We start from the raw sequence: 22,084 nt of genomic DNA, 5'->3' as shown, positions 1-22,084 counted from the left end.
TAGATTGCCCTTTTTTTAATATAGTTTGCTCCATGTTAATAGGACTCCAATGTAAGACGTTTGCCCTGTAGGTAGGACCCCCCCCCCCTGTAGGTATCTTGCCCCGCATGTAGGTAGTTTGCCTCTCCTATATATAGTTTGCACCATGTAGGTAGGACTCCTCTGTAGAAAGTGTGAACCCTTCTGTAGACCCCTCTAAAGGTAGATTGCTCCCTCTAGGTAGGACTTCCCTGTAGGTAGCTTGTCCCCTGTATTTAGGATCCTCCTGTAGGTAAATTGCCTTCTGCAAGCAGGACACCCCTCTGGTAGATAGGACTGTCCTGTAGGTAACTTGCCCTTTGTAGGAAACTTGTCCAAGGTAGGTAGGCCCTTTTGTAGAAAACAAAGTTTATTCCAGGTAGGTAGGTATGTTGGGTGGTCCACGCCTGAAATGCGTCATCATCTTTTCCTGACCTGTGTTTCCGATTTTATACAATAAATGGGATTTTTCGGCATACTCCATACTGGCAATTTCTTCTCTTCATACCACATTGGTGTTGCCGCACACCTGCCGCGCTGTGGATGGGACGCTGTCCTGGTGAGCTGATTTAGCACCATCCTTGGAATTCCGCATGGAGATTCCACAGCAGCAGAATTCTATTGATCTCAATACAACATGTGTACAACATAGCAGATTCTCTGCGCCGGAAACATCTGAAATTAAAATGTTGGTGTCGGCACATAACCGAGTAGTCCTTAGCGCTGGCAGGTTATGCTAGCGCTCTGCATTCAGGGGAATGTTCGCACAGAGTTTCGTACAGACATAGCATGATAGTTCACGCCCGGACCCCCTCCTCCAACTGTTGCAAATCTACAACTCCCAGCATGCCCAGAAAGCCTTGTCCAGCTGTTGTAAAACTACAACTCCCAGCATTCCAGGACAGCCTCTTCCAGCTGTTGCAAAACTTCAACTCCTAGCATGCCCAGACAGTCCCCTCGAGCTGTTGTAAAACTACAACCCCCAGCATGCCCAAATAGTCTCTTCCAGCTTTGGCTGTCTGGGCATACTTGGAGTTGTTGTTTTGCAACAGCTGGAGGCACCTTGGTTGGGAATCACTGGGCCCGCCTAAAGATAAATTACTTATATGTTTGGTTCAGTTTTCTTTTGTACAGTCATGCATTTCTCGCTAATTATAATGCCACCTCAATGTGATGCTGGGAGTTGTAGTTATGCAACAGCTGGAGGCACCCTGGTTGGGAAACAATGGATTCTGTGTATAATAGTGTGAGGGCCACATCAGACACACAGCACCTGTAGATGACACAGCCTAACCAAGCAGAATATAAAAAAAACCATAACAGGAAGTCCTGGCTCCTCCCCCCAGCTGTCATCCAGCAACTCCATAACCTATGAGAATCAACACATTGCCTACACGGCTACAGGCAGCGACTTCATAGCCACTTCCGGGTGTGTCTCGCAATGCACCCTGGACGTTGTAGTGTCCGGGCTCCGAAGTACACAGCCTAAAGCGATTGTTTAAAACTACAACGACCGTCATCCTCGGAAAGCAGAATGGGCGTGGTTTAAAGAAAAAAGGGGCGGTTATGTCTGTCAACGGCTCGGAGACAGAAAGGGGGCGGAGCGGCAGCTGGCGGCGAGCGGAGGTAGTGCTTCCGCATTGGGGACCGTTTACTGTAGCTGCTGGTGTTCGGGCCGGCGGAGGATGAGCCAGCGGTGACCGAGCAGCCATGTCTCAGCAGCCTCCGCAGTCCCCGGCTCAGGCTCAGCAGCAGAGGAGGAAGGATCGGCGGATCTTTTCCGGGACCTGTCCGGACCCCAAGTGCAGGGCCCGGCTCTTCTTCCCGGCTCAGGGATCGGCAAGTATCGAGTGCACGGACTGCGGCCAGAGACATGAGCAGAGGCAGCTGCTGGAGGTGGAGGAGGTCACCGAGCCAGACGTGGTGCTCCACAACCTGCTGAGGAACGCCCTGCTGGGGGTGGCCGGGACCCCCAAGAGAAACACAGATATGGTGAAAGTCATGGGGCTCTCCAACTACCACTGCAAGCTGCTGGCCCCCATCCTGGCCCGCTATGGCATGGACAAGCAGACTGGCAAGGCCAAGCTTCTCCGGGACATGAACCAGGGCGACGTGTTTGACTGCTCGCTGCTGGGCGACCGAGCCTTCCTGATCGAGCGGGAGCACGTGGACACGGTGGGCTACGGGAAGGACCGGTCAGGTAGCCTGCTCTACCTCCACGACACCTTGGAGGACATCAAGAAGGCCAATGGCAACCAGGAGTGCTTCATACCAGTGCACGTAGATGGGGACGGGCACTGCTTGGTGCACGCTGTGTCTCGGGCTCTCGTGGGCAGGGAGCTGTTTTGGCATGCCCTACGGGAGAACCTGAAGAAACACCTGAAAGAGAACCTGGACAGGTACAAGGCCTTGTTTCATGACTTCATCGATGTGGCAGAGTGGGAAGACATCATCAATGAGTGCGACCCCTGGTTTGTACCCCCGGAAGGTGTCCCTCTAGGCCTACGTAACATCCACATCTTTGGGCTGGCCAATGTTCTCCACCGTCCTATCATATTGCTGGATTCCCTAAGCGGCATGAGGAGTTCTGGGGATTACTCGGCCACTTTCCTTCCTGGGTTGATCCCTGTGGAGAATTGCAAAGGCAAAGACGGACAGCTGAATAAACCGATATGCATTGCCTGGAGCAGTTCGGGAAGGAATCATTACATCCCTTTAGTAGGGATCAAAGGTGGCCCCCTGCCAAAATTACCCTTAAAGCTACTTCCCAAAGCGTGGGGAGTGCCACAAGATCTGATCAGAAAGTATGTAAAGTTGGAGGAGGACGGTGGCTGTATTATTGGAGGAGACAGGAGTCTACAAGACAAGTATCTTCTGCGACTGGTTGCTGCTATGGAAGAGGTGTTCATGGACAAGCATGGGATCCACCCCAGTCTGGTGGCAGATGTGCACCAATATTTTTACAGACGGACTGGCGTCATTGGCATTCAGCCCGAAGAAGTTACATCTGCCGCCAAGAAGGCAGTGCTGGAAAATCGCCTTCACAAATGCCTAATATGTGGGGCGCTCTCTGAACTTCTAGTACCTCCAGAGTGGTTGTCCCTAGGTGGTAAGCTGTATAACCTAGCAAAGTCAACCCATGGCCAATTGAAGCCAGATAAGAATTACAGCTTTCCCCTCAATAACATTGTTTGTTCCTATGATGCTGTAAATGATATTTTAGTACCTGACTTTACGTTAAGCAATTTAACCAGTTGCAATTGGTGCCGGGGGAACTCTGTACGTAGAGTGAGGAGTGATGCATCCATAGTGTATCTGGATGGAGACAGAACTAACACAAGGTCTTATGGGGGCAAATGTGGTTGTGGCTTTAAACATTACTGGGATGGTAAGGAATATGACAACTTACCTGAAGCATTCCCTATAACACTAGAGTGGGGTGGAAGAGTCGTGCGAGAAACGGTCTATTGGTTCCAGTATGAAAGTGACCCCGGTCTGAACAGTAACGTCTATGATGTTGCAATGAAACTAGTCACTAAGCACTTCCCAGGGGAATTTGGCAGTGAAATTCTGGTCCAGAAGGTTGTGAATACAATATTACATCAAACGGCTAAAAAGAATCCCGATGACTATACCCCCGTGTCCATAGACGGCGCCCACATTCAGCGGATGGAAGATGTTAAACCGGAACAGGACTCTGATTCCCAGTTACCCACAAAAATCATACTCACTGGCCAAAAGGCTAAAACATTGCACAAAGAAGAGTTAAACATGAGCAAAACTGAAAGGAAGATTCAGCAGAACATTACAGAGCAAGCGTCTGTACTGCAGAAACGCAAGTCTGACAAGATTAAACAGGAACAGAAAGGACCAGCCAGATCTTCCTCACCTGGGGTGGTCAGAGATGGTCCTTCATCAGGTCCTTCCACACCCACAAAAACGCCTTACTCTCCCACATCCTCCAAAGAAAAGAAAATCCGCATTACCACCAATGATGGCCGCCAGGCAATGCTTACCCTAAAGTTCTCAACCACGTTCTCTGAGCTGCAGGAAGGAATAGCAAAAGAGTTGGATATTCCTCCTTACTTACAGTCCATTCGCTATGGATTCCCTCCAAAAGAGCTTGTACCACCAAAGGATGGCATGGAGAATGAACCCGTACCCTTACAACATGGCGACCGAGTGACAGTAGAGATTTTAAAGGCCAAAGAAAAACCTGTCCATCACCCATCTGCTCACTCAGCACATTCTGTCTCTGCCGAGGATTCTGCTGTGTCCGCGAAATCTGTTTCCAAGGAGCTTCAAGACCAGATTGATAAGGAGATGTACTCCTTGTGTTTGCTGGCAACCCTCATGGGTAAGGAAATACAAGGATTTAAGGGGTACTCCGGCCCTAAGACATCTTATCCCAGGGATCCCGCCACTGGGGACCCCCACAATCTAGTCAGCAGCACCCACCTGTGAGCACTGCAGGAAGCGCTGAAGGCTCCAAGTCTTATGCCTCCCGATCACGGGGATGGTGTATCGTGACGTCATGTCTCCTCCCTGTTTGACATCACACCCGCCCCCTCAATGCAAGTCTATGGGAGGGGGCGTGACGCCCCCTCCCATAGACTTGCATTGAGGGGGCGGGGCGTGATGTCAGACAGAGTGGAGTCGTGATGTCATGATACACCGTCCCCGTGGTCGGGAGGCATAAGACTTGGAGCCTTCAGCGCTTCCTGCAGTGCTCACAGGTGGGTGCTGCATGCTAGATTGTGGGGGACCCCAGCAGTGAGACCCCTGTGATCAGACATCTTATCCCCTATCCTTTGGATAGGGGATAAGATGTCTTAGGGCTGGAGTACCCCTTTAACAATGCATAATTTAACACTTTTTCCCAATGTTCTGTAACATTAGTAAGTACTTGGAGATAAAAATGTCAATGGAGTTGTCCGGGACTTATTAGGATAGGCCATCAATATCTGATCAGTAAGCGTTCAAATTTGGGCCGGGGTGCTCACAAGGAACAAAGGCGAAAGCAGACAGCTTTGTATGTTGTATTGTGGCCATGCTGTGTTACAGCTCTTATTATCTTCAATGGGAGCTGATGCTGAGCTGCAGTACTCAGTACGGCCACTACACGATGGACGGAGCTGTCAGCTTGTGTCTTTTTACTGTGTGTGTTGGTGCCACAGCTATGTCAAACAGCTGATTGGCGGGAGTGCTGGGTATTGGATATTAATGGCCTATCCTGACAGTTGATTATCCATTAAATAAAAACGTGCATATTTTGCTGCAGACTTTCTATGGGTAGCGGATATTCACACGGCAGAATTCCCGCACATCTGCACCAATTCCGCGTTCATTTGGGTGGTTTCTGGGTTGTGCAGATTTCCTGTGGAGTTGGTGCGGATTCCAAGAGGAAATCCTGAAAAGTGAACGAGAGTGCGGAATCCGATTGGAGTCTATTGGGCTTTAATTTGATGCGGAATCCATGCCGAATTCCGTATGTGGAAATTCTGCCATGTCAATATAGCCTTAAATGAGTAGTCTACTAAAAAGTATATTCAGTTCATTGTGCCCGGGCTGCAAAAAAAAAACAAACAACAACTTTAACTCCCCTTCCTGCGTTCCTCTGTAGCGCTGCTACAGATGTTCAGTCCTCCAGTCTGGTCATCTTTCTCCTTCCATGTGCACGGATCATCATTCTGTGGTCAGCCGATCACTGGCCGCAGCAATATCCCATGTTGGCCGGTGATAAGCTGAGCGCAGTGTTACAATCTGTGCACAGGAAGAAGGAAGAGGATGGAACCGGAGGACCATACAGCTGTAGCGGCGCTACGGGGAAATGGAGGAAGGCAAGTTAAAGCTTTTTTTTTATTTTTTTTTTTGCAGCCTGGGCAGATAGTCCTGCCCCTGAAGATACCTTTCAGTAGACTACTCCTTAACGGTAGGGTCACACACAGTGCATCCGCAGTGTATTTGACGTGGCCAGGTAGCTCTGTGTGCCAGCTTATGACTGCCGGTGGGAAATCCTCCATTATGAGGTGACAAAGGGCTACAGTGAGATCACTCTGCAGTCGCTCTGTGACTGCCGGCAGCGCATCTGCAGTGTCAAATATGCTGTGGATGCACTGTGTGTGACCCTACCCTAATGGGGGTTTTCTGTTTTGGAAAATATTTGTTAGAAAGGCTCCCTTGCCAATAAGCAGAAAGCCCAGTCACTTGTGATCTGTGGGGATACTTGGTTGTATGCGATTAATTTCCCTGCAGCTCCTCCACAGAGGAGATTAAAGATGTTATCCAGGAAAAACCTTTTTTTTTATATATCAACTGGCTCCAGAAAGTTAAACAGATTTGTAAATTACATCTATTAAAAAATGTTAATCCTTTCAGTACTTATGAGCTTCTGAAGTTAAGGTTGTTCTTTTCTGTCTAAGTATTCTCTGATGACACGTGTCTCGGGAACCGCCCGGTTTAGAAGCAAATCCCCATAGCAAACCTCTTCTAAACTGGGTGGTTCCCGAGACACGTGTCGTCAGAGAGCACTTAGACAGAAAAGAACAACCTTAACTTCAGAAGCTCATAAGTACTGAAAGGATTAAGATTTTTTAATAGAAGTAATTTACAAATGTTTAACTTTTTGGAGCCAAAAAAAGTTTTTTCCTGGATAACCCCTTTAAGCATTAGGGTAGGGTCAGACACAGTGCATCTGCAGCGTATTTGACGCTGCAGATGCCCTGCCGGCAGTCACAGAGCGACGGCAGAGTGAGCTCCCTGTAGCTCTGTGTGTCTGCTTGTAGTGGCGGATTTCCCGCCGGCAGTCACATGCTGACGCAGAGCTACCCGGCCGCAGCAGGGAGCTCACTCTGCAGTCGCTAACAAGGTTGGGGCGAAGTTTTCAAATATGGCTGAAACTCCACTGACATGCAGGTAGCTTGTGATTTAAACCAAAATACAGCTACTACTACAGAACCCAGCTTGAAATGTACCTCTAGTGGCTGTAGACAAGTTTCTATCGTGCAGGACTGCGTCTCATAACAAGTTATATACAGCGGGAAGAACAGCGCCCCATGCAGGGATTTAAGCATTCATTTTGAAATGGATGTCAATTATTTTTAGGAAATTGACCAAGGGATAAGAGCAGTATTTCCCAACCAGGGTACCCCCAGATGTTGCAAAACTACAACTCCCAGCATACATGGATAGCCTTTGGCTGTCCAGGCATGCTGGGGGTTGTAGTTTTGCAACAGCTGGAGGCACCCTGGTTGGGAAATACTGGACTAGAGGGACACTTTAAAGGGGTACTCCGGTGGCAAGCTTTATTTATTATTATTATTTTTTTTTAAACTGGTGTCAGAAAGTTGAACAGATTTGTAAATACTTATATTTAAGAATCTTAATACTTCCAGTACTTAACTGCTGTATGCTCCACAGGAAGTTCTTATCTTTTTTAATTTCTTTTCTGTCTGCCACCGGAGTACCCCTTTTAAAGGTTTTTCTGAAGTTGACCCCTGTGATACCTTTTAATGCGTTATCTCCAACCTGTGGCTTTCCAGCTGTTGCGAAACTACACTTTGGCTTTCATGGCATGCTGGGATTTGTAGTTTCACAACAGCTGGGGAGCCACAGGTTGGGGACAACCAATCCAGATGTGGAAGGCTATGTTTACCCCCCATTTGAAATGCACCTTACGTTCCCTGGCTTTAGATCCGAGGTCCTCTGCCAGGAACCTCGATAAGTGCAGGATTTGCATCTTGGCTGTACATTTGATGATGCATTTCCTCCTAATTGCATTGCTGTAGGATAAAGCAGCCACTTCTGTGTTTGCAGCGGATACATTGTGTTCTTTGGATGCTTGTCAGTATCTGATAGAAATTTTGTATACATTTTGGGCAGAGAAGCATATGCAGGATAGATATAGTGGAGACAGGGTTATTCCCTTTTAAAGAGGCGCTCTGATGTAAGGTAATACAAATGCTACAGAAACATATAGCATTGCTTGCTTGTCTGCCCTAGTTCTGAAATCACCAAACACCTTTTTGTTTTGTGGGTATATAATCATCACGCTACATGTCCTGCGCAGTACTACAATTCCCAGAAGGTATTGCTTTCCCATAGCTCTTCATCAGTTTACCCACCATGCCTACTCTAGTCCCTGCTACAAGATGCTCCAGAACATTTCAATACGCAGCTAATTTTTTGCTCTGCAGTCAACTGCTGCATTCATTTACTGACTGCTCCTCTGCCTCCTCCTCTGTTATTGCTCAACATAAGGCAGAATGCTGTAAACACACCTCATTTTCTCAAAATGTCCCAATAAACATATATATATATATATATATATATATATATATATATATATATATATATACATACACACACACACACACACACACACACACACACACACACACACATAATATAATGTGTGTGTGTGTGTGACAAGGAAATAAGTGATGCAGGCTGGTGGGTCTGGACAGTGTTGGTGACATAACTCAGGGGGCTGGGCTTGAGCTCAGCAACAAGAACCAGTGAAGTCTCCTGAGACAGCAAAGGGCAATGAGGGGCTTTTATCAAATGTGAACTTGCTTTTTGGTCACTTTAGAGCAAAAAAAGTTGCCAGGAAAGTGGCATGCGTGCGCCAAATTTATCAAATGGTGCGCGGACGTTGAATGCTTACTGAACTGCTCTGGATAAATTTTGCGTCTAGCGGCGAGCCATGCGACAATTGTATTACAAGGCGCACGGACCTTAACCCCTTAAGGACTCGGCGTTTTTCTGTTTTTTGCATTTTAATTTTTTCCTCTTTACCTTTTAAAAATCATAACCATTTCCATTTTCCACCTAAAAATCCATATTATGGCTTATATTTTTGCGCCACCAGTCCTACTTTGCAGTGACATCAGTCATTTTACCCAAAATCCACAGTGAAACGGGAAAAAAAAAATTGTTTTGCGACAAAATTGAAGAATAAGACACTTTGTAACTTTTGGGGGCTTCTGTTTCTACGCAGTGCATATTTCGGTAAAAATGACACCTTATCATTATTCTGTAGGTCCATACGGTTAAAATGATACCCTACTTATATAGGTTTGATTTTGTCGTACTTCTGGAAAAAATCATAACTACATGCAGGAAAATGTATACGTTTAAAAATGTCCTTTTCTGACCCCTATAACTTTATTTTTCCACAAATGGGGATGTATGAGGGCTAATGTTTTATGCCGTGATCTGAAGTTTTTGGTACTATTTTTGTTTTGGACTTATTGATCGCTTTTTATAAATTTTTTAATGGTATAAAAAGTGACCAAAAATACGCTATTTTGGACTTTGGAATTTTTTTTTACGTGTATACCGTAGACTGTGCGGTTTAATTAACGATATATTTTTATAGTTTGGGCATTACGCACGCGGCGATACCACATTTTATATATATTTTTTTATTTACATATTTTTATTTTTTAAATGGGGAAAAGGGGGGTGATTCTGACTTTTATTAGGGAAATTACACTGATTTCCTACACTGATCACTGCCATGCATTAACATGGCATTGATCAGTGTTATCGCCGCTCGACTGCTCCTGCCTGGACCTCATGCACGGAGCAGTCATTTGGCTATTGAACATGCAGGAGGCAGGTAGTCCTTGTGTCCTGCAAGCTGTTTGGGATGCCGCGATTTCACCGTGGTGGTCCCAAACAGCCCGACTGAGCTGCCGGGATGCTTTTGGTTTCACTTCAGATGCGGCGGTCAACTTTGATCGCTGCATCTGAAGGGTTAATACCGGGCATCACTGTGATCGGTGATGTCTGGTATTAGCTGCGGATCCCGGCCGTTGATGGCTGCCGGGACCAACCCGATATGATGCGGGGGTCACCGCGTAACCCAGCATTATATCGCGGGAGCCGGCGCAGGACGAAAATATGCGTCCTTCATCATTAAGGAGTTAATACAATTGTCGCATAGAGTGATATAGGGCAGGGTTGAATTGCCCTGTGATTTCTTCTATATCTGGCCCGTGCAACCTTTTTTTGCGAGTTTTCGCAGAAAAGTCGCACATGATAAATTAGTGGCCACTGCACAAAGTGATCTAAATCACTTCGTGGTCGTAAAAATTAAACAGTCTAAATGTAATTTTGCAGGAAAAGTCGTATGGGACCAGCCTGCGACAAATTTGGACTAAAAAAGCTGCTTAAATTGTTTGATAAATTTCCTTAATTGAGAGGGAGGAGTCGGGCAGCTGGAGAAAACCCCCACACTGAAAATGAAAGAACTACACAACCGTCAGGGTTAGAGATGAGCGAACTTACAGTAAATTCGATTCGTCACAAACTTCTCGGCTCGGCAGTTGATGACTTTTCCTGCATAAATTAGTTCAGCTTTCCGGTGCTCCGGTGGGCTGGAAAAGGTGGATACAGTCCTAGGAGACTCTTTCCTAGGACTGTATCCACCTTTTCCAGCCCACCGGAGCACCTGAAGGCTGAACTAATTTACGCAGGAAAAGCCATCAACTGCCGAGCCGAGAAGTTCGTGACGAATCGAATTTACTGTAAGTTCGCTCATCTCTAGTTAGGGTATTGCTGAAGCCAATACAATTTGTAATAACAGGATTTATCAAAACCTGTCCAGAGGAGAAGATGCCCATAGCAACCAATCAGATCGCTTCTTTCAATTTGCAGAGGCCTTGTTAAAAATGAAAGAAGCGATCTGATTGGTTGCTATGGGCAACTGGCTAACTTTTCCTCTGGACAAGTTTTGCTAAATCTCCCCCAATAGTAGTAAATTATATGTTTTAGAGTGATAGTTCTATTTAAATAAAATGTTCTGATACCGGAGTACCCCGTTATAGGATGTATTCACAAGGACCGTATACTATGCATATTTTGTGCTGCAGATTTTATTGTAAACTAAATGACTGAATACAGCTTCAAATCCTGCGCATCAGATATGCGCAGGATACTGTATGTGTGAATAGGCCCTAAAAGGCATTTTCCTGGTGTCAACAAGTAAATGTTCTTCTTGTATTATGAAAAGTTTTATACAAGGTTCCAATGAACTTTCTGTTTTCAACTCTGAGGTTTTAAGTTTATTGCTTACATCTAGGGCCTTGTTTTCCAACCAGGGTGCCTCCAGCTGTTGCAAAACTACAATTCCCAGCATGCCCGGACAGCCTTTGGCTGTCCGGGCATGCTGGGAGTTGTAGTTTTGCATCAGCTGGAGGCACCCTGGTTGGGAAACTCTGATCTAGGGAATAGAAATCAGTCCTGGTCATGTGATGGGCACACAAGTGCAGGGCTTCTTACACTCCCGGTCACTGTATCAGAGCTGTGCACCCATGTCATCACATGACCAAGCATTAAGGGCCCTCCCATGCTACCGAATTCTGCTCACGGCAGCCTCCGGCAAAATTGGCTCTTACTGGCTGCAAGGGCGTAAAAAGGTACTTCAGCATTTAAAAACGTATCTCCTATCCAACCTCCGTGACTTTCCGTGATCTCCAGATCAGGGTCTCATCTCTCCCCACTTTCTATGCATTCTCAATGGGAGCGTTGAGGTACACGAGCACTGTACTGGGGTATCACCGGTGCTCCTATAGAGCATGTATAGAGGGCATGCCAACCCTGGCTCCATGCAGCAGGGAGAATCTGGCCCCATTTTGGAGATTGTGGAGGGTCCCTGAAGTCAGACCCCCGCTATTACACTTATACCCTATCCTGTGTATAGGGAATACGTTTTTGAATGCTGGGGGTACCCCTTTAATTCCTATGCGGCCATTAAGTGCAGATCCCGCCAGAGGCTGCGGCAAGCTTGGAATAATTCATAACATAGAACTTACTAATACAGCGTAATTCTGAAGAATCTGGATCTGCCTCGGAAGTTCCGCTACGGAACTTGGAACATCTGTAGTGTGCACAGTGCAAATGAAACCTATGAAAATCAATGGGATTCTGCTGCAAGCCGAGCAGAATTTCAGTAGTGTGAAGGGCCATATCAGTTCCTATTGAATGTCTCTAAGCAGAGATATTGAAAACTATGTGGAATTAAGAAATTATTAGAAAAATGTCTAACTTTTAAAGGGGTATTCCAGGAATTTTTTTTTATTTGACTGTTACAGGGGCTGTAAAGTTAGTGTAGTTCATAATATCGTGTCGGTACCTGTGTGTGACGGTTTTCTCACAATTCTTCTGTGATTTTCACCCCAATATTTATTTTTACCAGCATACAAAATGACTGTTGTCTAGAATTTTTCCCAGGTTGCAATGCGGCCGAGTCCTGACTCACTAGTCAGCTGATGACAGGGAGCCTGTCTGCTTTAATGGGTGGAGCGATCGCTCGGTAGGAGAGAGATCAATCTGCAACTAATGCAGCAGCTGTAGGCACCCTGATTGAAAAGCACAGGCCTTTTGGATGCAGCTCATTTATGTTTCAATGGGTGGGGTGACTGATGTGTGGGAGGGAGGAAAATGGAATTATCGGAGTTATAGTAAAAAAAAAAAAAAGTCAAACAGGAAATACCAGTTCACAAAAAGCTAGCCAGTGTTATGGTAATCTCACAACATAGCCATTTAGCCCCAAGACAAACGCAGATCCTTCCTAAGCATGTCCATTACTGTCTGCCAGGTACGTACTAAAATCACCTTATGGTGGAGAACCCCTTTAACGTCACATTTCAGGGCTCCATTGTGGGTATTTGTCAGGATACCGTAAAGAACATTCCATATGTATCGCCTGTATTCCAGTGTATCCACAGTGCAGCTATAGACATCTATAGACCATACTCTGTCTACTAGTGACCATGTTTGGTTTTATGAATTGAAAGCTTTTATTTGTAGGACACAAGTGTAGTACCCTAGACTAAATTAAGTTATAATGCGTTCACACCAGCCTAATACAGCTGCATATATACAGCCACATTTATAGCAGCATATCCTGGCCTGACTGCGGGTCTGATGGACTGACGGCCTTCAATTCAAGTTATTATAGCTGCTGGTGTGCACATTCGTAATAGGCCCTCATTAACAGGGTAAAACTAAACTTGTTAGATACTTATCTGCTATTTACAGGATAGGGGATAAGCTTCTGATTGCGGGGGTCCAACTGCTGGGATGATTCACAATCTCGTGTGCGGGACCCCGACTACCGTATTTTTCACCCGATAGGACACACCGGCATATAAGACGCACCCAATTTTAAAGGTGCAAAATCTAGAAAAAAAAAGATTCTGAACCCTACAAGTTGCAGGTTGAAGACCACTGGTATAGGAGGTAATATTCACGTGTCCCCACCGCTCCGGACCCGTCACCGCTGCCCTGGATGTCACTCCATCGCTGTCGCCGCGTCCCCGTGGTGTCCCCGACGCTCCGGACGTCTTCTTCACCGGGATCCACGCTCTCCATCGCCGTCATCACGTCGCTCCGCACACCGCTCCTATTGGATGACGGGACGGCGTGCGCGACGACGTGATGATGCTGAAGGAGAGCGCCGGCCATGCAGGGGATCCCGGCACGGAGCAGACACCGAGGAGGCAGGTAAGGTCCCTCCCGGTGTCCTGTAAGTTGTTTGGGATGCCGCGATTTCACCCTGGTGGTCCCGAACAGCCAGATTGAGCAGCCGGGTTAGTGTCACTTTCCCTTCAGACGCGGCGGTCAGCTTTGATCACCGCGTCTGAAGGGTTAATACAGGGCATCACCACGATCGGTGATGTCCTGTATTAGCCGCGGGTCCTGGCTGTTGATGGCCGCAGGGACTGCCGTGATAGGTGTGTATTCGCCGTATAAGACGCACCAACTACCCCCCCCCCCCCCCCTCAGTTTTGGGGAAGAAAAAGTGCGTCCTATACGGCGAAAAATATGGTACTTACACATCCACGGAGTAGAGCAGCCATCATCTTCCTGAAAGAACACAAGTGAAGGCCCGCTTAGCCAATCATAAGCTGCAGCGTTCGTCCAGGAAGGTCAGGACCCGGTGTGCCGAGGATTCGTATGTAGCTGAGGCCCCTACAGGACATTGCAGGAGGTCCCAGGGGTCTGAACCCCTACAACCAGACGTGTCTCTCCTAGACAGCTGTTTTGTTTGCACAATGGCCAGGTCTTCTAGTGATGGGCTGATTTGCTCTGGAAACTACTCATTGAATGTTATATTTGCTCTGGTTAAAGGGTTGTAGGGTTGTCTAGGACTAAAAGGTAGGGGGCCCTGAGTTCATGTTCACACGGCAGAATTTCCGTGCCGGATTCCGTATTGGAATCCGGCATGGAGATTCTGCAGCATCAGAGTCTCATTGAATTTAAAGGGATTCTGCTGCTCTGTGCACACAGCATTTCCGTGTCCACACAAAGATTGAACATGTTCGCACGGAATGCATAGCAGTCTATGAGACGACACGTTCTTGTGCGGTCCTAGCAGTTTGCGGAATGTCCGTACAGAGATTCTCTGTGCGGACATTCCATCTAGTAAACATAGCCTCACACTCGCTGATATACAGAGCCTCTGAACTGATCAGCCGGGTGCACATTCCCTGTCCACCATGGGAAATGTACGGCCATTAACATTGGTTTTATTGGTGGCACAAAAGATTGCTCCTTCGTAGGCAGATCGCTGCCCATGGACCAGCTATCAGGAACCAGCTTTAGTTTTCTTTTCTTTTTCTCTCTACTGTAAGGAATAATGGAATTTACACAAGATGCACGAGGTTATATAAACAAAAATAACATGAGTCTTTGTGTGCGAGGATTAAGTAAACCTTCAAGGAAGGTGACAGACGGTCACACACCTGGGAAGGGAAAAAGAATTGTGGTCCTATAGCGCCTAGGGGTATATTTACATGCGGGTGATATTCTGCATATTGTACAGAGTGAGATGCAGATGTTTTGCAGTATATTACAATAGCATTAACATGGGTGAAAGTTGTAGAAATCTCCTCCACATACAGTGGAGCAATAAAGTATTTAGTCGGCCATCAATTGTGCAAGTTCTCCCACTTAAAAAGATGATAGACCTGTAATTTTCATAATATATGTATACCTCAACTATGAGATACTTAACCCCTTAGGGACTCGGCTTATTTTCACCTTAAAGGGAAAAAAACTTTTTTTATATATCAACTGGCTCCAGAAAGTTAAACAGATTTGTAAATTACTTCTATTAAAAAATCTTAATCCTTTCAGTACTTATGAGCTTCTGAAGTTAAGGTTGTTTTCTTCTGTCTAAGTCCTCTCTGATGACACCTGTCTCGGGAAACACCCAGTTTAGAAGCAAATCCCCATAGCAAACCTCTTCTAAACTGGGCGGTTCCAGAGACACATGTCATCAGAGAGCACTTAGACAGAAAAGAACAACCTTAACTTCAGAAGCTCATAAGTACTGAAAGGATTAAGATTTTTTAATAGAAGTAGTTTACAAATCTGTTTAACTTTCTGGAGCCAGTTGATATATAAAAAAAAAAATTTTTTTCCTGGAATACCCCTTTAAGGACTCAGCAAATTTTCATTTCTGCATTTTCGCTTTTTCCTCCTAACTTTCTAAAAATCATAACGCTTTAAATGTTGCTCCTACAGACCCATATAGGGGCTTGGTTTTTGCGTCACCAATTGTACTTTGCAATGACATCTCTTATTTTAGAATATAACCTGCGGCGAAACAAAAAAAAAAAACGATTTGTGGGGTGAAATAAAAATAAAAGCTATTTTGTAACCTTTAGGGGCTCCCGTTTCTTGACAGTGCAATATTTGGTAAAAATAACACCTTGTCTTTATTCTGTATGTCCATACAGTTACAAGGATACCCAATTTATGTATGCTTTATTTTATTTTAATACTTAAAAAAAATTATAAACTACATTCACCAAAATTAGTATGTTTTAAAAATGGCATCTTATGACCCCTATAACTTTTTTTTTTCCCATGTTTATTTTTATTTTTTGCACTGTCACCTGTAGTTTTTATTGGTACCATTTTTGTTTTGATGGGACTTTTTGATCACTTTTTATAAAATTTTTTATGGTATATGAAGTGACCAAAAATGCACAATTTTGGACTTAGGTATTTTTTAACGTGTACGCCATCGGGCGTGTAATTTAGCTAACCTAATATTTTAATAGTTCGGACAATTAGTACCACATGTTATTGTTTTTATTTATTACATTATTTTTTTAAAAATGTGAAAGGGAGGGTGATTTAAACTTTTAATAGGGAAGGGGTTAATTAACTTTTATTAAAAAAAAAAAAAGCTAGACTTTTTTTTTTTGCCCCCATAGGGGGCTAAAACATGCAATCTTCTGATTGCATATACTGATCAGTGCTCTGCCATTGCAAAGGCATGGAGCAGTAGATCTCCGATCGGACAATGGAGAGGCAGGTGAGGACCCTCCCGTCGTCCGGTAAGCTGATCGGGACATTGCGATTTTGTCAACGACGCTGCAATCAACTTTGATCACGGCGTCTAAAGGGTTAATGCCGGACATTGTCCCGATCGGCCATGCCCAGCATTACCTGTGGGTCATGGCTGCCTGTAGCAACCTGGGACCCACCGGGTTTAACCCGTTCTCTGCTGGTGAGAACTGTTTAAACCCGGTAAAGGGGACAAGGGCATACAGGTACGCCCTGAGTCCTTAACCCCTTAAGGACTGAACCCTTTTTCACCTTAAGGACTCGGCCATTTTTTGAACATCTGACCCCTGTCACTTTAAACATTAATAACTCTGGAATGCTTTTAGTTATCATTCTGATTCCGAGATTGTTTTTTCGTGACATATTCTACTTTAACGTAGTGGTAAAATTTTTTGGTAACTTGCATCCTTTCTTGGTGAAAAATCCCAAAATTTTATGAAAAATTTGAAAATTTTGCATTTGTCTAACTTTGAAGCTCTCTGCTTGTAAGGAAAATGGATATTCCAAATAATTTTTTTTTTTATTCACATATACAATATGTCTACTTTATATTTGCATCATAAAATTGATGAGTTTTTACTTTTGGAAGACACCAGAGGGCTTCAAAGTTCCGCAGCAATTTTCCAATTTTTCACAAAATTTTGAAACTCGCTTTTTTTCAGGGACCAGTTCAGGTTTGAAGTGGATCTGAAGGGTCTTCATATTAGAAATACCCCATAAATGACCCCATTATAAAAACTGCACCCCCGAAAGTATTCAAAATGACATTCAGTAAGCGTTTTAACCCTTTACGGGTTTCACAGGAATAGCAGCAAAGTGAAGGAGAAAATTCACAATCTTCATTTTTTACACTCGCATGTTCTTGTAGACCCAATTTTTGAATTTTTGCAAGGGGTAAAAAGGAGAAAATTTTTACTTGTATTTGAAACCCAATTTCTCTCGAGTAAGCACATACCTCATATGCCTATGTAAAGTGTTCGGCGGGCGCAGTAGAGGGCTCAGAAGGGAAGGAGCGTCAAATGGTTTTTGGGGGGCATGTCACCTTTAGGAAGCCCCTATGGTGCCAGAACAGCAAAAAACCCCACATGGCATACCATTTTGGAAACTAGACCCCTCGGGGAACGTAACAAGGGGTAATGTGAACCTTAATACCCCACAGGTGATTCACGACTTTTGCATATGTAAAAAAAAAAAAAAAATTTTTTTTACCTAAAATGCTTGGTTTCCCTAAAGTTTAACATTTTTAAAAAGGGTAATAGCAGAAAATATCCCCCAAAATTTGAAGCCCAATTTCTCCCGATTCAGAAAACACCCCATATGGGGGTGAAAAGTGCTCTGTTGGCGCACTACAGGTCTCAGAATAGAAGGAGTCACATTTGGCTTTTTGAAAGCAAATTTTGCTCTGGGGGCATGCCGCATTTAGGAAGCCCCTATGGTGCCAGGACCGCAAAAAAAAACCACATGGCATACCATTTTGGAAACTAGAGCCCTCGGGGAATGTAACAAGGGGTTAAGTGAACCTTAATACCCCACAGGCATTTCACGACTATTGCATATGTAAAAAAAATAAAAAAAAATTTACCTAAAATGCTGCTTTTCCCAAAAACTTTACATTTTTAAAAAGGTTAAAAGCAGAAAATACCCCCCAAAATTTGTAACACAATTTCTCCCGAGTACGGCGATACCCCATATGTGATCCTAAACTGTTGCCTTGAAATACGACAGGGCTCCAAAGTGAGGGCGCCATGCGCATTTGAGGCCTAAATTAGGGATTGCATAGGGGTGGACATAGGGGTATTCTACGCCAGTGATTCCCAAACAGGGTGCCTCCAGCTGTTGCAAAACTCCCAGCATGCCTGGACAGTCAACGGCTGTCCGACAATACTGGGAGTTGTTGTTTTGCAACAGCTGGAGGCTCCGTTTTGGGAACCGTGGCGTACCAGACGTTTTTCATTTTTATTGGGGAGGGGAGGGGGGCTGTGTAGGGGTATGTGTAAATGTAGTGTTTTTTACTTTTTATTTTGTGGTAGTGTAGTGTTTTTAGGGTACAGTCGCACGGGCGGGGGTTCACAGTAGTTTCTCGCTGGCAGTTTGAGCTGTTGCAGAAAATTTGCTGCAGCTCAAACTTGCAGCCCGATACTTACTGTAAGCCTCCGCCCATGTGAGTGTACCCTGTACATTCACATTGGGGGGGACATCCAGCTGTTGCAAAACTACAACTCCCAGCATGCGCTGACAGACTGTAGATGCTGAGAGTTTTAGTTTTGCAACAGCTGTAGGCACACTGGTTATGTATCACGGAGTTTGTGACCTTACTCAGTGTTTCAAAACCAGTGTGCCTCCAGCTGTTGCAAAACTACAACTCCCAGCATGTACGGTGCATGGTGTAAGGTGACTGCTGGGAGTTGTAGTTTGCAACAGCTGGAGGCACACCGGTCGTGAAACATTGAGTTAGGGAAAAAAAAACTCTAAGTTTCACAACCAGTGTGCCTTCAGCTGTTGCAAAACTACAACTCTCAGCAGTCACCGACAGCCAACGGGCATGCTGGGAGTTGTAGTTATGCAACCAGCAGATGCACCACTACAACTCCCAGCATGCACTTTAGCTGTTTGTGCAAGCTGGGAGTTGTAGTTATACAACAGCTGAAGGTACACTTTTCCATAGAAAAAATGTGCCTCCAGCTGTTGCAAAACCATAAGTCCCAGCATGCCCATAAGGGAATGCTGGGAGTTGTGGTGGTCTGCCTCCTGCTGTTGCATAACTACAGCTCCCAGCATGCCCTTTTTGCAGGCTGGGAGCTGTTGCTAAGCAACAGCAGGAGGCTGTAACTCACCTCCTGCTGCTGCTCCATCGCAGGCTGTCCCTCGCCGCCGCCGTTGCTCCTGGGGCCCCGATCCCAACATGGACGCCGGGGATCGGGGTCCCCAGCACCCGGGGTCGTCTTCCCGCACCCGCTCACGTCCTCCGGAAGAGGGGCGGAGCGGGTGCGGGAGTGACGCCCGCAGCAGGCGCCCTGATTGGTCGGCCGGTAATCCGGCTGACGAATCAGGGCGATCGTGAGGTAGCACCAGTGCCACCTCACCCCTGCAGGCTCTGGCTGTTCGGGGCCGTCAGAGACGGCCCCGAACAGCCACTAATTCCGGGTCACTGGAGACCCGATTGACCCGGAATTGCCGCAGATCGCTGGACTGAATTGTCCAGCGATCTGCGGCGATCGCCGACATGGGGGGGCATAATGACCCCCCTGGGCGATATGCCGGGATGCCTGCTGAACGATTTCAGCAGGCATCCGGCTCCGGTCCCCAACCGGCTAGCGGTGGGGACCGGAATTCCCACGGGCGTATGGATACGCCCTGCGTCCTTAAGGACTCGGGATGCAGGGCGTATCCATACGCCCTGCGTCCTTAAGAGGTTAAAGGGGCATTCCAGGCCAAAACTTTTTTTATATATCAACTGGCTCCGGAAAGTTAAACAGATTTGAAAATTACTTCTATTAAAAAATCATAATCCTTCCAATAGTTATTAGCTTCTGAAGTTGAGTTGTTGTTTTCTGTCTAACTGCTCTCTGATGACTCGCGTCCCGGGAGCTGTGCAGTTCCTATGGGGATATTCTCCCATCATGCACAGCTTACGGGACGTGACATCATCATTGAGCAGTTAGACAGAAAAATTCAGAAGCTAATAACTATTGGAAGGATTAAGATTTTTTAATAGAAGTAATTTACAAATCTGTTAAACTTTCCGGAGCCAGTTGATAGATATAAAAAAAGGTCTTGCCTGGAATACCCCTTTAAGGATGCAGGGCATATGCATACGCCCTGTGTCCCCAAGAGGATAATGAGAAAAAAAATCCATAAAATCACTTGTCTGATTTTTAAAGAATTTATTTGCAAATTATGGCGGAAAATAAGTATTTGGTCAATAACAAAAGTTCATCTCAATACTTTGTTATAAACCCTTTGTTGGCATTGACAGAGGGCAAACGTTTTCTGTAAGTCTTCACAAGGTTTTCACACACTGTTGCTGGTATTTTGGCCCATTCCTCCATGCAGATCTCCTCTAGAGCAGTGATGTTTTGGGGCTGTCCCTGGGCAACACAGACTTTCAACTCCCTCCAAAGGTTTTCTACGGGGTTAAGATCTGGAGACTGGCTAGGCCACTCCAGGACCTTGAAATGCTTCTTACGAAGCCACTCTTTCGTTGCCTGGGTGGTGTGTTTCGGATCATAATCATGCTGAAAGACCCAGCCATGTTTCATCTTCAATGCCCTTGCTGATGGACGGAGGTTTTCACTCAAAATATCATGATACATGGCCCCATTCATTCTTTCCTTTACACAGATCATTTGTCCTGGTCCCTTAGCAGAAAAACAGCCCCAAAGCATGAGGTTTTCACCCCATGCTTCACCCCCGTGCTTCACGCCCCCTCCCATAGACTTGCATTGAGGGGGTGGGGTGTGATGTTATGAGGGGGCGGGCTATGATGTCATGAGCTCCCGGGTCCAGCGTTCGAAACAAACAAACGCTGAGCAGCAGAGTACCCCTTTAAGCGTGTTAGAAATTTTCTGGGCAGGTCCTTCCATTGTGGAAGTGTATGAGCCTCTGTTTTGGGGAGTTGGGGCAGGCATGCTCTCCTCTAGCCTTACTCTGCTATTGGGATTAAGTCTGTGACCCAAATCACATTTAGAACATACAAGTGAAATAGAAAGGGTTTCAATGCTGAGTGCTTTTCAATACTGTCAGAAAATGGTGCCTAAATGTTAGCCTGTCAAAAGGCCCGTCTTGTAGCACATTATACTCTTAGATTTGAAATAAGTGGTATGTATACCAAGGAAAATGATAGCATACGGTCTAGCACTTCATGCGGATCGATTAAACCTTACAGCTTTATTGTACTGTACAGCTTTTATTCGCCACTTTACAGGTGAAACTCGAAAAATGTGAATATCGTGCAAAGTCAATTTATTTCACTAATGCAACCTAAAAGGTGACATAATAAATGAGAGAGACTCATTACATGCAAAGCAAGATAGTTCAACCCTGATTTGTCATAATTGTGATAATTATGGCTTACATCTCATTAAAAAAAAAACATAGCCCCCCCCCCCTCCAATTACTATGATTTGGGGAGCCATGTCCTCTGCTGGTGATGGTCCAATGTGTTTAATTACGTCCAGGGTCAACGCATCCGTCTACCAGGAGATTTTGGAACACTTCATGCTTCTTTTCCTTTTAAGTTGCATTAATGAAATATAATGGGCTTTTGCACAATATTCAAATTTTTCGAGTTTCACCTGTATATAACACATAGTGGTCTTGACTCTAGCAACTTTCGTGTTTTGAGCATTTTAGTAGGTACCTGGCAGACAGTAATGGACATGCTTAGGAAGGATCTGCGCTTGTCTTGGGGCTAAATGGCTATGCTGTGAGATTACCATAACACTGTGGCTAGCTTTTTGTGAACTGGTATTTCCTGTTTGACTTTTCTTTTTTTGACTACAAATCCCACAATTCCATCTTCCTCCCTCACACACATCAGCCACCCCACCCATTGAAACATAAATGAGCTGCATCCATTCAAATCAGTGTGGTTTTCAATCAGGGTGCCTACAGCTGTTGCAGATTGATCTCTCTCCCACCAAGCGATCCCTCCACCCATTGAAGCAGACAGGCTCCCTGTCATCAGCTGACTAGTGAG

At 45.4% G+C, this 22,084-nt stretch overlaps 1 protein-coding gene across 1 annotated transcript in view; it reads left to right on the top strand.

The window, feature by feature from the left end:
* The first annotated feature begins 1,507 nt into the window (after positions 1 to 1,507).
* The window catches only part of VCPIP1 (valosin containing protein interacting protein 1), a 32,987-nt gene continuing 12,410 nt past the window's right edge, over positions 1,508 to 22,084 (top strand). Inside the window, exon 1 of the mRNA XM_056522064.1 lies at positions 1,508 to 4,375. Coding sequence (XP_056378039.1) covers positions 1,729 to 4,375 — 2,647 coding nt within the window. The 5' untranslated portion in view covers positions 1,508 to 1,728. The remainder of the gene's footprint in view (positions 4,376 to 22,084) is intronic.

This window comes from Hyla sarda, chromosome 5 (assembly GCF_029499605.1).
Source record: "Hyla sarda isolate aHylSar1 chromosome 5, aHylSar1.hap1, whole genome shotgun sequence".
Lineage (NCBI taxonomy): Eukaryota > Metazoa > Chordata > Amphibia > Anura > Hylidae > Hyla > Hyla sarda.
This window is presented reverse-complemented; position numbering and strand designations above follow the sequence as displayed.